General features: G+C 36.8%; 1 protein-coding gene across 1 annotated transcript in view; it reads right to left on the minus strand.

The window, feature by feature from the left end:
* FBXL13 (F-box and leucine rich repeat protein 13) overlaps window positions 1-13394 on the minus strand; it is a 92582-nt gene that overhangs the window by 25288 nt on the left and 53900 nt on the right. The window contains exons 13-17 of the mRNA XM_054800998.1: window positions 7179-7277; window positions 6433-6550; window positions 6112-6274; window positions 3125-3244; window positions 1421-1547 (exon numbers count right to left, since the gene is read on the minus strand). Coding sequence (XP_054656973.1) covers window positions 1421-1547; window positions 3125-3244; window positions 6112-6274; window positions 6433-6550; window positions 7179-7277 — 627 coding nt within the window. The remainder of the gene's footprint in view (window positions 1-1420; window positions 1548-3124; window positions 3245-6111; window positions 6275-6432; window positions 6551-7178; window positions 7278-13394) is intronic.

Below are 13394 nucleotides of genomic sequence, written 5' to 3' on the forward strand. Positions count from 1 at the left end.
TACAAAGTCTAAATTGAAAGAGATCTTAATATAACTTCCTCTGTACACTAATAAAATACATAATATAAAGTCAAAACATGCAAATAGGAGCTTGTTACAAAACAGACTGATAGATTTCCTTTTATCAAATAATGTTTTAAGATTAGAAAAAGTATTTATTACACATGCTTGAATGTTATATGCTTAAACAAGGCAAACAGCAAAAATGGTAACAGTTTTGTAGCTAGTACTAGCAACCAGATCAGAAAATACAAAAATGATAAATGGTCAATCTCTGGATTAACCTATCTGTCTTGTGGGAAAGAGAAACTGGAAGCCTTAGAAATGCAGTGTAAGCAAAAGAGCTTGGCTTATTGCCGAGGTCATGGGTTGTGCTATGTGAAAACCAGAGTAAGCAGCAACACAGCATTTTAAAAGACTAGCTGTGGCAGGCAAGGAGAAAGAAAACATTTATGGTGACACATTGTGGGACTGTAATTCAAGGCAGCATAAATTTAATTCAGGCATAATTTTATGATATTTTAAATTATCACATTAAATGACGTTTTCCTGGATTTCCCAACACTCTTTATTTAGCTTAGTTTTGTTGTTGGTTTTTTTTATTTTCAAGCCTCTATCAAAGATACAGGCATTTTAATTACTTTTTCACCTTTTAATTACTTTTCACAAATTCTGTGTTAGAGCCACATAATAAACTTATTGGTCAGAATTCTGTTCAAACAGTGACTGAGCGAATAGTCTCTATGGCAAGTTTTTGTAACGAGGTTTCTCCTTGACTTCTGATTTCTGTATGCTCAGTGACAAGAGTTTGCCCCAAAAGGAACAGCAGAACTGGCTCTGAACCCTGCACACAAGGCAGGACCTGCCAAGAACATCTAATGTGGAAGCCTGCGATGTTTAACCTGGCTCCCACCCTCACTATTTTGCTTTCCAGAGTCTTAGCAACTTGACATATTGAAGATATCTTGTTAGTAATTCTTTCACTAGCAATTATTTTCTAGACCTCAGTGTAGAGCAGTGCCTCTGCTAGAGCTAACATTTAGGATTTTTCACCATAAAATCTAGCTTATGGAAACCCCAATTTTTAAAAATTTAAAAGTTAAAAATACCAGTTTTTCAGTTTTCCTCAGGCCTAATCATCCTGGAGCAAAAAAAAATTCTGCTTAACAAACATTCTTTTCAGATCAGCTTCGCAGCAGCTGAACTTCCTTTTTCTGGCTGTTTCTGAATTACCTTTTATTGGTTACTGCCTATACATGTGCTAATACTGTACTATACATGTTTCTAAAATATGTTTTAACGACACTGCAACTTTACTGCTTCATATTCATGCAGGTTTTTAAATGAATGGATTTTTTTTTTTTTCAGAAAGCCTAGATAAATAGTAAACACATTCTTCATTCTATAATCATATATATACCATATCTGAGATGCTGGTTCCAGAGATATCAATGGATATCAATGACGACATATTTCCCAAGGCTTCAATTCCAGCATCAGTCACATTTTCACAGTAACGCAGATGTAGGTAGGTCAATTCATGACATCTAATTAAATAAAAAACCCAGAAATGTCAGCTTTCCACTTTTGTTATAGAGGTGTAATATAGCAAGTATATTTTTGTAATAACCCTTGCTGAGTTTTTTTTCAGGGGACCTATGAAAATAAGCACTCTAGACTTGATATCTAGCATTGCCAAGGATTCCACTCATAATGCATAATCATCAAAAATATTTCAAAGCATGAACAGCAATCAAATCAATATATGGAAATCAAGGAGCTCTATTTCATAAAAATATTTTTTTAATTGATTCAGTGCTTGACTTTTCCCCATCTCCAAATCTGTCGTATCTTGCACAAGAACTTCAAAGCTCACTGCAACAACAGAATTCAGGACCCCATGGCTATACCCACACCAACTACAGCTATGCCAATAATGGTCTACAGCAAATGAACACGCTGGAGGTTCTGCAAATCAGCACTCGCTGACCATACATGGAAAAGTGAGTTTTACTGTGTAAGTAAGCACTGTAAACTGTATCTTCCCATAATCAAACCAGAAGACCTAAGACATCTGACTCCTCAAGCAGTGCATCTATGCTCAGAGCCTCAGGGGTAACACTCCACCATTCAAACAGAGAAGGCATTCCCTAGCTTACCAGTAAGCGTGCTACAATTATTCACAACCTCTGGTACAAAAGCATAAACAGGGGCCTTCTGAGACATCTAGTAAGGAGTGGAAGGACTCACTCCAATCTTCTCTGGAGATTTAAATATTATCTTTTGATTGCCAACACCAAAACTCCTTCCGAGGAACTGGAATTGAAGAGGTTTAGCAGTAGAGTGCTTTTTCTTTGTGCAGACATGAGTATTTATTGAGTTTACAAACATGTGACATACATACTAATCTTCTAACGTAGTTTTTGCACTGACAACCATCATTTAAGCACTTTATTTCCCCCTAAAATTAAGACTTCTCAGGTTTCCATATTTAAAGTGATGAATTCCCCTTTATCATAGGATCATAGAATCCTAGAATGGTTTGGGTTGGAAGGGACCTTTTAAGACCACCTAGTTCCAACCCCCCTGCCATGGGCAGGGACACCCTCCACTAGACCAGGTTGCCCAAAGCCCCATCCAACCTGGTCTTAAACACTTCCAGGGAGGGGGCATCCACAGCTTCTCTGGGCAACCTGTTCCAGTACCTCACCACCCTCACAGTAAAGAATTTCTTTCTAACATCTCATCTAAATCAACCCTCCTTCAGCTTAAACCCATTACCCCTTGTCCTGTCACTACACTCCCTGATAAACAGTCCCTCACCGTCTTTCCTGTAGGCCCCTTCAGGTACTGGAAGGCCGCAATTAGATCTCCCTGGAGCCTTCTCTTCTCCAGGCTGAACAATCCCAGCTGTCTCAGCTTGTCCTCATAGGAGATCCTTATAGAATGGATCTTTTTTTTAAAGAGATTCACAATGCCAAAAGGGACTAGTCATTTATCTAGTACAATTTTCTGCATATAATTGGCTGTATAATTTTACCTATTAACATATTAAGAACTTTAACATTAGAAATACACTGAAAGTCTAACCACATTAGAAAAATACTGTACTGGACTACGGTACCTTTGTGCTATTTCTGTGACAGAAGCATCAGTGACACGAATACAATTAGTCAAATTCAGCTCTCTTAGCTTAGCTCCTGAAGAACCTTGTACAAATGGCCTTACACCTCCATCACTGATTCTAAAAGAGAAATGTAGGCAGTATTTATAATATGTATTTTTCCTACTCTATACAAATCAATATAAAATTTGCACTCAGCAGCCTACATTGCAGATAAGCAGAAATTAATCACGGTATTTTTAATAGCCTTTTAAACCCAAAAAGGAGTCAGAATAATTAATGGCTTGATTAGAAAGATGCTGCTTTTTGGAACTGCTGAAAACCAGAACTTTCTGAAAAAAAGTCTGTTGGAGATTATGAGAAATTCCATTAGTTCCACCACTCAGATATGACAGCACCCCAAAAGACAGAGCTTGGAAAACATATCTAGAAAGTATCAGAACCTGTTTAAACATTTCAGAGTAGTATTTGTTTTAGTATCTTTATTAATTTAAGGAACTGAAATAATTTAAAGGACATTTCTAGCACAGAAGCAAAAGTCATAGGTAGTATATGTATGTAGTAGTTCTATACACATGCATAAAGAGTTTACCCGAATTCTTCCTTGGAGTGTTTCATTTAATCGATTGTATATATCACACCCAAATCACTAACTCATAATGTACCCAAAAGTTATAAAAATTAAGTATAGATAAGATAGAAAATCTTTCAGCCAAATTGAGAGGGTTAGAGAGCTGACTACAACTTGGGAAGTGTTTCAATATAGTTCATATCTCTGGTATGTTTAACATTATTTGTACACTTAGCTTTTCAATGCATTCCCAGTATTTCTTCCGTGTTCCCTGATGAATAAAAAATTAATCCCAGAATTCTGAAGGATAGAATCATATTTTGGCTTGTACAGCTTGTTGCAGCACAAAGAATCACTGCAAATCCCAAAGTCCTAGAGACATATGGGTAGGAATAGCACTACTAATAAAACTGAACAGAGCCTCATTATGTGACCACAAGCTACAGATGGAGCTATATTTCATAAAGTGTTAAAGTAATCACTCTGCAATAGTTCAACTGCTGTAGTAGTTTTGGTGTTATTTCACAGTGCAGTTGTTTTTCATTCAAGATAGATAAATTTAAGAAATATACTTTCAGAATAATTAACTTGCATAAAGTCTGTAAGGAATGCAGAGGCTTTAATAGATATTTTCTAACTGTGCTGGGCTTCAGGGCTGAAATAGCCACATTATAACTTTAGAAATAATTGTGCAGTGAATACACACGCTAAGGTTCTCTACTCAGCTGACTAACTGTATAAGAACACAGGCCACACACTGCTTTATCATACATGAAGATAACATATTTAAACAGGGAAAATGTGCCAAGGGTATGAGCCACCACATTGCCTGTGCCCGTTTTTATACACCTTTCTACTCACATCTCTATTATTTCTTAATTCTAATAATAATGACCAGTTAATTTTCTTTCTTCATTTTTTACATGTAGTCAAATGCTTCCTGCAATTTAAGAATTCTAAATTGTTAGATTTGCTCTTTCTGTTCCTTTCATTTTTCAAAAAATTTTCCATATGACTAAGTTAGAAAAACTTAAGACTCTTAGACTAAGATATAATGCCAATGAAAAAAAGGAAACTGATTAAGAGCACTAAGAATGGCCAAGCATTTCAAAATCTGTTCTTAAGATTCTACCACCAGCATGGCACTTCCCTTGATCTCTACGAGAAATTGCTAAACATTTCTAACTCACAATGTGAACTTTCATAGCAACACACTGTCCAAATAAGAGAAACATAAGTACTAACGATCCCCCTTTTATAGTTCCATATCTCTCTCGAGAAACTCTTTCCCAAGTTTAGATGTGTTACGATCTACGGATTTGTTAATGCTGAAACTTTTACAAGTGTCTGCAAAAGCAATAATATAAACACAGAGTTTTACAATAGCTTTACAACTGCTTAAAAAGTTTTGTTAAGGTAATTCAGCAATTCTTCAGAGCAGAGACAGTAGACACATGTGCAAACACACTCACAGCCCAAGATTTGGCTAACAGACTGGAAAATCCAGCCTTCTAAAACTTAAACCAGAAAATGCAGGCAGCTGTCCCATCTGCCCAGCTGAACCACCAACATGATGTCATGGTATTACTCCAGCACTTCTCAGCGCATCTCCAGGCAATGTTATCAGATTTTTACACAGCATTAAGAGGCACAAAAAGTACTTTAGTTACACATTAAAGCAGGATCTCTAAAACTTCACGTGAAGTCACAAATTTTAAGATAAGCAGCAATTCTAGCTTGTTTGCATTAATTCATAGGTCTGTTGATTTCAAAAGGTTTGGAGGTTTTGCCTTCCCTGTTCCCTGCCATCCTTGACCCCACCACCGTGCCACAAAACAGGGAACAAGCGTGCAGCATTGGCAGCCCTTTCATTTCTCTTTGTTTCTACTGATACATGACACACCTAAGTGGAAAACAGTCTTCACATAAAATATATCCTTCCTCTACAACATAAATTACAATGTTGTCTTGGTAATTATAAAAAATTGGCAGTTTTACTTATATCTTAGTACTAGATAGTTACAAAGTATTATTTAATATTCACGAAATTAAACAATATCTAAATTTTAATAGAGCTTTGGCACCGGCATTGTCTTTGGTTATCATTTTCATCTTCGTAGCCACGTTCCAGCACTAAAATATGCCATAGCTATTAACTAATATTACACCTACAGTTGATTTTTCTGCTTGAACTGGAGTAATAATGACGGGATTTTTGAAAACATGATACAGGAACAAAAAATACTTGTATAAAATATCTTTAAATATTAATATACATGTATCAACATTCTAAGACTTTATTTTTAAAACTGAAAGATGTGCTAACAGGACTTATTATGACTATAATTATGAATATAATTAACTTTACTAAAATTCCTTTACAATGGTTTACAGAAATATGGATGTGATATAGTACCTTATGCAGTCTGCTACATTTAGTACAAGAATATGCTTCAATGGTGAAATCATCTTAAGACCAGCATCTGTAATCTTCTGGCAATCAGCCATATGAATGTGCCTGATGTATGGGCAGCATTTACTCATCAACTTGAAACTTAAATCAGTAATTTGGTTATTCCCTGTTGAAATATATAAAGATGCAAGTTACACATCTGACATACATTAAGGGCCTGATCCAAATACCCACTGAAATCAGTTGAAAGATTCTTATTTATTTCAAATTATCTAGATGAATTTTAAAAGTACATCATCCTAATAATTTTGTGATTATACTAACCTTCAATGCTGACCTTGACAAGTTTACATTCAGCAAGGGCCTTAAAAGTTGTATCAGAAAGATGTGGAGAGTCGAGAAAGACAACAGACATTATCTGTTGGCATTTTTCAACCAGAGCCTTCGAAAGGAAAAAGCAAAATAATATTTTCATATATCTATGCTGTCACGTAACAAAAGATCAGCAAATATTCTGCATATGATACCAAATGTTACCATTTCAAACAAATAGTTATAATCCATTTTAACAGTAACTTCTAGACAGTGAGCAGTATATAAACAACTTAAATTCTCCATATATTTATTATGTTTGGGAACATAAGGAAAAGAAGTAAGTAACTGGAGACATGAAGTATGGCAGACACCCAATATAGTGATCTAGTTAACAATCACTTTTGCAGAAGACTGAAAATTCTTTTTTGATGGGTAAAATCGGTAGCAGAATGCTGTTCCCATAGATTATACTCAGCACTTTAAAAAATGAAAACTTCTCATTTGTAAACTGGAAGACCATAATTCAGCCATACCCATGTAGCAAAGGAAGACAAGACAACTGAAAGTTTCTGAAAGTGACTGCAAGTGAGCAAGATTTATAAACATAAGTAGATAATAGTTTTTAAAATGTTTTAGGAGAGAAATTTTCCTCTTAAATTGTATCTGCATAACTTTCTTTAAAGTCAGTTGAGAGGATAACCTAGTTCCAACATCAGAAAGTTTCTCAAAGTTCAGATTTATTTTCAATTTCTTACTTGAATACATCTGTCTGTAAGAGTCGGCATTTTGTTGATTAGCAAATCTTGAATCCCACTGCACCCATTGGCAATATTTCTGAAGCCATCAACTGAAATCTAGGTAAGAAATAAAATATTTATGCCTTAGCAAGCCTAACAGAAACAATACCGGAAAGGCCTGAGATCTCCTCAATACTTTAAAATCATAGGTACCTAGATGCTCACGAAACCAAGAAATGCGTTAATCCCATTACAAGAAAAACAGACCCATGAGGTATACATATTATTCAGAAATTTTAACAGCATAATCCAAATGCAGGATCTGTTCCAAAAATGTGTCTACTAAGCAAGCAAGAGGAAGGCACAACAATTTCTACAGTCAACACCATTTATGGGAGTAACAATGAATTGTCACATCCTTCTACCTTTGTTTTCCCAGCCTTATGAGGTATTCATACACGGCAGATGCTCACATCTAGTTTGAAGCAAGGTTTGAATGTGGTAAATTATCTTCATCGTTTTTTTCCAGATCCATCGTAAAATGTGTGTTAGACAGATCCTATGCAATCACAATTACGTGGCACTCATTTAAAGAATCCTTCATGTAGGACCACATCACCAACTCCGCATATTCTAACAGAGCAATATTCAGTGAAACTATGAATGAACAGGTGGATCTGTCAATTCAGTTTATTCCTTTTATCAGCCCAGGGAGTCAATTCTTCAACTTCCCAAATTCAATAGATATCAGTTCACTCTTGGCGTACAAAGTAGTTCCTTTGACATATGAATCCTAAAGTACAGGACAGTTTCTTTTTAGCCCCATGTTCTACAGAGATCGTGGATGTGAACCATTCCTCCTCATTCGCATGTAGAGATCTCACTATTTCCCAGGGTTTTTTGAAGTTGTATAATATAATAATCTTGTGCAACTCAGACTACAGCTGTGCTCTGCACCAGGAATTCATTTGCAAAACATCCACAAAAAAAGCAGTCTGGCATGTTCTCCTGGGTACTAAATAAGGCCTGTGGAGACAAGAATCCAAAGAAGGAAACTTCAAAGTATACTGGGAGGAATTCTTGCTGTACCCCACCTCTCCAGCTGCTGCAGAAGCCTGATTCGCTTAGTTACATTGCTGAAGGGGAGCGGCAGTGTAAAATACAGGCTTTGCTTAGCATATATACGATGTCCGACAGTGGACACCATTAGCAGACAGGAGATAGTCACAGAAAAGCGAGCCAGAAGCTGAGCAGCAGCCAATCACCCATCACACATCAATATGGTAGCAGTGCACCGCAAGATCCTTCCAGTTCTTGCACTTGCAGCCTCAAGCCTTTGTAGCATATTTGACTGCTCCCCACAACGACTTACCAGTGGAAACAAGCGTCAAGGCTGCTCTCCATCCACTCTAGCATTGGGTGAGGGGGTTAACGCATTGGGTTTCTCACTCTTCTTCTTTTTGCAAACTTAATGTTTGGGTTCTTTTTGCATGTGAGATTTTTTTTTCATGAACTGAATATCTGACTTCATGTTTTAATCAAGGCAGACTGTCTTTTCTTACCTGACATAACGCCCCATCCTTTAACTTATGACCAGGTTGGCTTGCTCTTTATTTTCAGGCTGGAGTGGCCTTTTAAACAGATTCTTTATAAATTGTTTTAAATATTTTGCTGTTAAATGTCTTGTCTCTCCTTTGTAAGGGATTGTGGCACTCTACCCAGTTTTTCCCTTGTGCAGGGAGGTGTCAGCACTAGAGGGCAACTGGTGGGGTCTGATACAGCGCAGCTGTGTAACCCTGGCTCAGGCTTCTCGGAAAACGGCTGCATTGTAAGAAAGAGCTGAAGAAGGAAAAAGAGCAAAATCTTGGGGAGGGCAGGAGGGAAGGCTGCAGAAAAGGATTACACAGAAAGATAACCATCTTGTAAACACAAGCTGGTCAGAGCATGTAGAGCCTGTTGGCACACTCCAGGCTCTCACATCCCCTCCAACAGAGACAAGTCTGCTGGACAAAAGAACACCATGACTTTGGGAATGCGTTTGACGTGGGTAACACGTCAGTGAAGATCTGCAGATCGTACTGCAAATCTCACCCATCAGCATGGATAGGTTGGATTTGCCTACCCAAATGATTGTGTACCAGTTTGGGGCTACTGTGACAAACGCAATCCTCTTTTCAAGTGATCACCAAAAGGCAAAATGTCGTCATGGAAAGATAGGTGCTAGTTCTAGGACAGAATATGAAATTCAGTTGTCCAAATTCTATGGTTTTGTACTCACTATTGTTATAGGTAACGTAGGACAATATAATCCTATCTTCAGTTTCCTCGGCCCAAAACCTCTGGTCTGTATGAAAGAGATTAACTTAAATTGTGACCGCAAGCAAGCAGCTGCCTGAGGGAGGTATTGGCAAATCTGGATTCTCTGCTAGTCAGGAAGCGCTAATTGCTTTAACATGGCATGACCAATTCATTCAGAGTTTACCTAAGCCTGCAACAGGCCTCTTCATTGTTGGCTCTCAAGCAGCACAACAACAGAAGACAGCACGTTTCTACAACACGCACCAAGTAGTTCAATCTGTTAAAGTGAAACAAATCACCCACTAGAAATTTCAGTTTGAGAGGTGAATTTCTGGTAATTGAGTCTTGTTCTTGGTCCATATACTACAAAGAGCAAACCACTCCCAAGAGAAGAGAGGGTGTGTTACATCATACAGTTTGCTGTAATACATGGTAATAACACTGTCCATTATAATCTGAACAAGATGCCTTTTCAAAAGAAGATTGAGTTTTTCACTCTTCTAAAAAAGCAGCCCCAGTTTGTTACGCAGTTTAAGAATGCTTTAGCTGTTATGACAGTAGGATTTCCCCTTGTAACTGCTGAACAGATTTGCTATAATGAGAAGGAACAACTATGCTCCCAAGGAAGAGTCACTCAAAAGCTGAGATAGTGCAGAACACGCCATGTTTTCTAAGGCTCAGTTCAAACACATGCATCAATTGTAACCAACTCCAACTGGCTCCAATGACTGCTGATGAAAGGAAGGTACGGGGCTTAATGGGACCTGCTGCCAGTTGTTCTTGGGATTTTTTTTTACCATGAACATGTTGTTAAGAGTACCTACCTAGGCTGGTGATCACAGTTAGATACACAGAGTAGGAATACAAGACCCCTCGTGTCTAGGTACCTAAAATTCAGGCACAAATATAATTAAATGAAGGATCTTAGTTACATTACTTGTTGTTTTGGCCAAGATTTTAAAAATATCACTGAAGAAAACTAAATGCAGACTCAGGAGCCTAGTTTTAAGCTCCTGAGTTGGCAAATGTCAGCCATTTAGCTGAGCAGTAAAGATAAATATTTGCAAGGCTTACAGGTTGTTCTGACAATTGTACAAGAGGAATCACCGTTGAGAGGACTTTAAAATCAGGGAAATATGTAAGGAAAAATGCTAACTCAGGAAAGTGCCAATAAAATTGATGATGATTTAAAAAATAGACTGAAAACGCTAAAGCCTTTGTTTACTCCACTGAAATTAGGAATATAACTGAGGTGTCTATGTTAGACAATTATGAAACCTGGGATGTCTATACAGCAACGAAACAGCAAGAAAGATCTCAAGATAGGTCAGACCTGGAAAAGTCTGAATTGCTTCTGGAGTCTTCTCTCCCTCTCTAACTGTTATATGGAGAAATTAAGGTAATTTTCTAGGCACTACCTTAAGTTAAATGCCTAAAATTAAGTGAAATTCCCATTCTCAAAAGGATAGATAGTAGGTAACAAGTAATCAGATCAAACTCAACGATGCTGAAGGACAGAAGTAGCATATCTGTTTCTGTTTCAGTAATGATTGCATGATGTTAACTGCAGTCTAATCTCTTTGTCTGGAAAAACACTGTTTGCTTAACGTAGCCATTTGATACCACGAATAGCAGCAATTTAGTGTTTTCCTCCATGCAAGCCAAAAACAATTAAGTGGCTCATAACATCCCTGCACAGATTGTTTCACTTTTTTTTTTCTTGAACTGTTTTTTAACCTAAAGCTGGACAATGGATCTCAGGCACCAGGCTGAGAAAGTTTCAGTATGAAACATGCTTTCAGATAAGATTTAACTAAATTAGTCAACATGCTGCTGCAATATCGTATGTATTTGTCTTATTTTTCTTTATTCCTAGAACAAAATCTTAATTTTGAATTTCTTTTCTAAAGCCCCTATGGATTATCTATGAAACTTCAGGCACAATTGAAGATAAGGTGTAGAAATATGAAATTTTGTGCACATTTTAGTAAAACAATTTCTTTCTCAACTCACTTGGAATTTCAATGTTTAATAGATTGCCTCAAGAGTGAACAGCTTGACCCGAGAACCAATGTCAGGATACAAATGGAATTTAATACTGCATTCTTTGCCCTGGATCAGTAAAATCCCACTTAAACCTCCTCCTTCTTCAAACCAATTGTGAGAGAGGATGCTTTGAAGGTTATTGTGAGTCTTAGGTCCTATAAAATTCTGCAAAACAGACTTTTCCTGCATGCCTCAGTAAGATCATATTATAAATGTATTATTTTTCTTGCAATGTCCAGGATCAGAAGTCAGTGCAATGATTGTATATAAAATATAATTCTTTGTCTGTGAGGATCTTTCAGTCTAATATTTAAATGACTGATTTGGGTTTTTTTCTTAACTGTATGCTAGTATATTGTGATCTGAAATGAAAGTACATCAAAACAAACATGGAGCAAACCACAGCCAAAGATTTGTCCCCATAGATTTAGAAAACAAATGTAGTGAAAAGATGAAATGCTTGTAAGAAGGTCAAAATTAATTTAATTTCATCTTTTTTATAGTTTCTTAATTCCAAAGAATAGTACCACACAGAATTTTTATTCAGGTTTTAGCTTATTTGCTACCCATACAGTACTGCTTTAAAATTCCTTCTTTCTCCCCCTGAGCTGCCTGCATTTGTGGAATCCACCCTGCAAGGCAGAACGCTGTCTGCAGTGCAGAAGGGATTTTGAAGAAACACTGTTCTATGACTCTAGTATTGTCAATGCACTGTAAGTTCAGAAAGTTGAAAATCAGTGTTCAGGATTGAGGAAGTACTCTTGCGGTACTTATTTATTGTGGTGCTCTTTATTCTGTGTTTGTCAAGAATGATAAAATGAATTGTGATATCCTTTCAGATGTTTGGCACATTACATTGATGGCTTGTCTCCACATGTTATTTTTCTTTAATTTTCCACTGTCCAAAAAAAGCTTATATTAACATACTCCTGAATTAGCATATTTCTAAAAATACAGAATAGTGCATGTGTAACTTATAATAAAGTATTCTTCCATTACACGAGTTTGTACTCAGGAAATGTAAACAATGAGTCCTTTTCTTCAATAAATAAAGAACATGGCTCAGGTTTTTCTCCCCAAGTGATGGCCCCTTTTTACTGCTTGATACGTCTGAATCAGCCAGAATTTGACAGCAGCTGCCAAAATGAGAATTCTCGCAATGAAGTCAGAGCAGGAGAAACTCAGATGGTGAAACCTGGTGAAGCCTACACATTTGCCAATAGATTCTCTGACATCCCCACGAACACTGCAGGATGTCAAGAAATGAAAGGGTCAAATTTCTTTTTCCCAGTGGCTTGTGATCTCTTCTCCAGCTGTTGTAAACTACAGCAATTGATAGACCACTCTAACGCATTTGAGGCCAGAATAATTCCAGTCTGAAAATCAGCCATAGATGTTGGCACCAGAAATAAAAAAGTCAATTTCTTTGCAGATCTCCATGTTTCTAATTTAACTGAAAATCTCTCTCACTAAATTGTTCTAGTTGTACAATCTCAATCTAAAATATCAGTAAATGACATGCAATTGCTTTATACCCTTCCGTCTTTTCAGTTTTGTGTCTAATAATAGCAGAAAACTTTCCACCTATACTGTTCAGCTTCAGACACAGAACAAAGAAATCTTACACTTTCTAGGTAATTCTCTGAGAATATCAATGGTGTAATAGGACACCTTTTGAGCAGGACACAAGAGAATCTCTATATTTTTATGAAAGTATCTTGAAAGTCATTAATGAAAATATTTACCACCCATGTCATAAAGACACTACCTTAATTACTGAGATTTTATGCAAAAAACCCGTACCTACAATTCACCCAGTATTATTACCATGTATTAATATAATAGTCAAAGGAAAAACTGTCTTGTTTTATGACAATGGACTAGAAAATG

This window comes from Grus americana, chromosome 1 (genome assembly GCF_028858705.1).
Source record: "Grus americana isolate bGruAme1 chromosome 1, bGruAme1.mat, whole genome shotgun sequence".
Lineage (NCBI taxonomy): Eukaryota > Metazoa > Chordata > Aves > Gruiformes > Gruidae > Grus > Grus americana.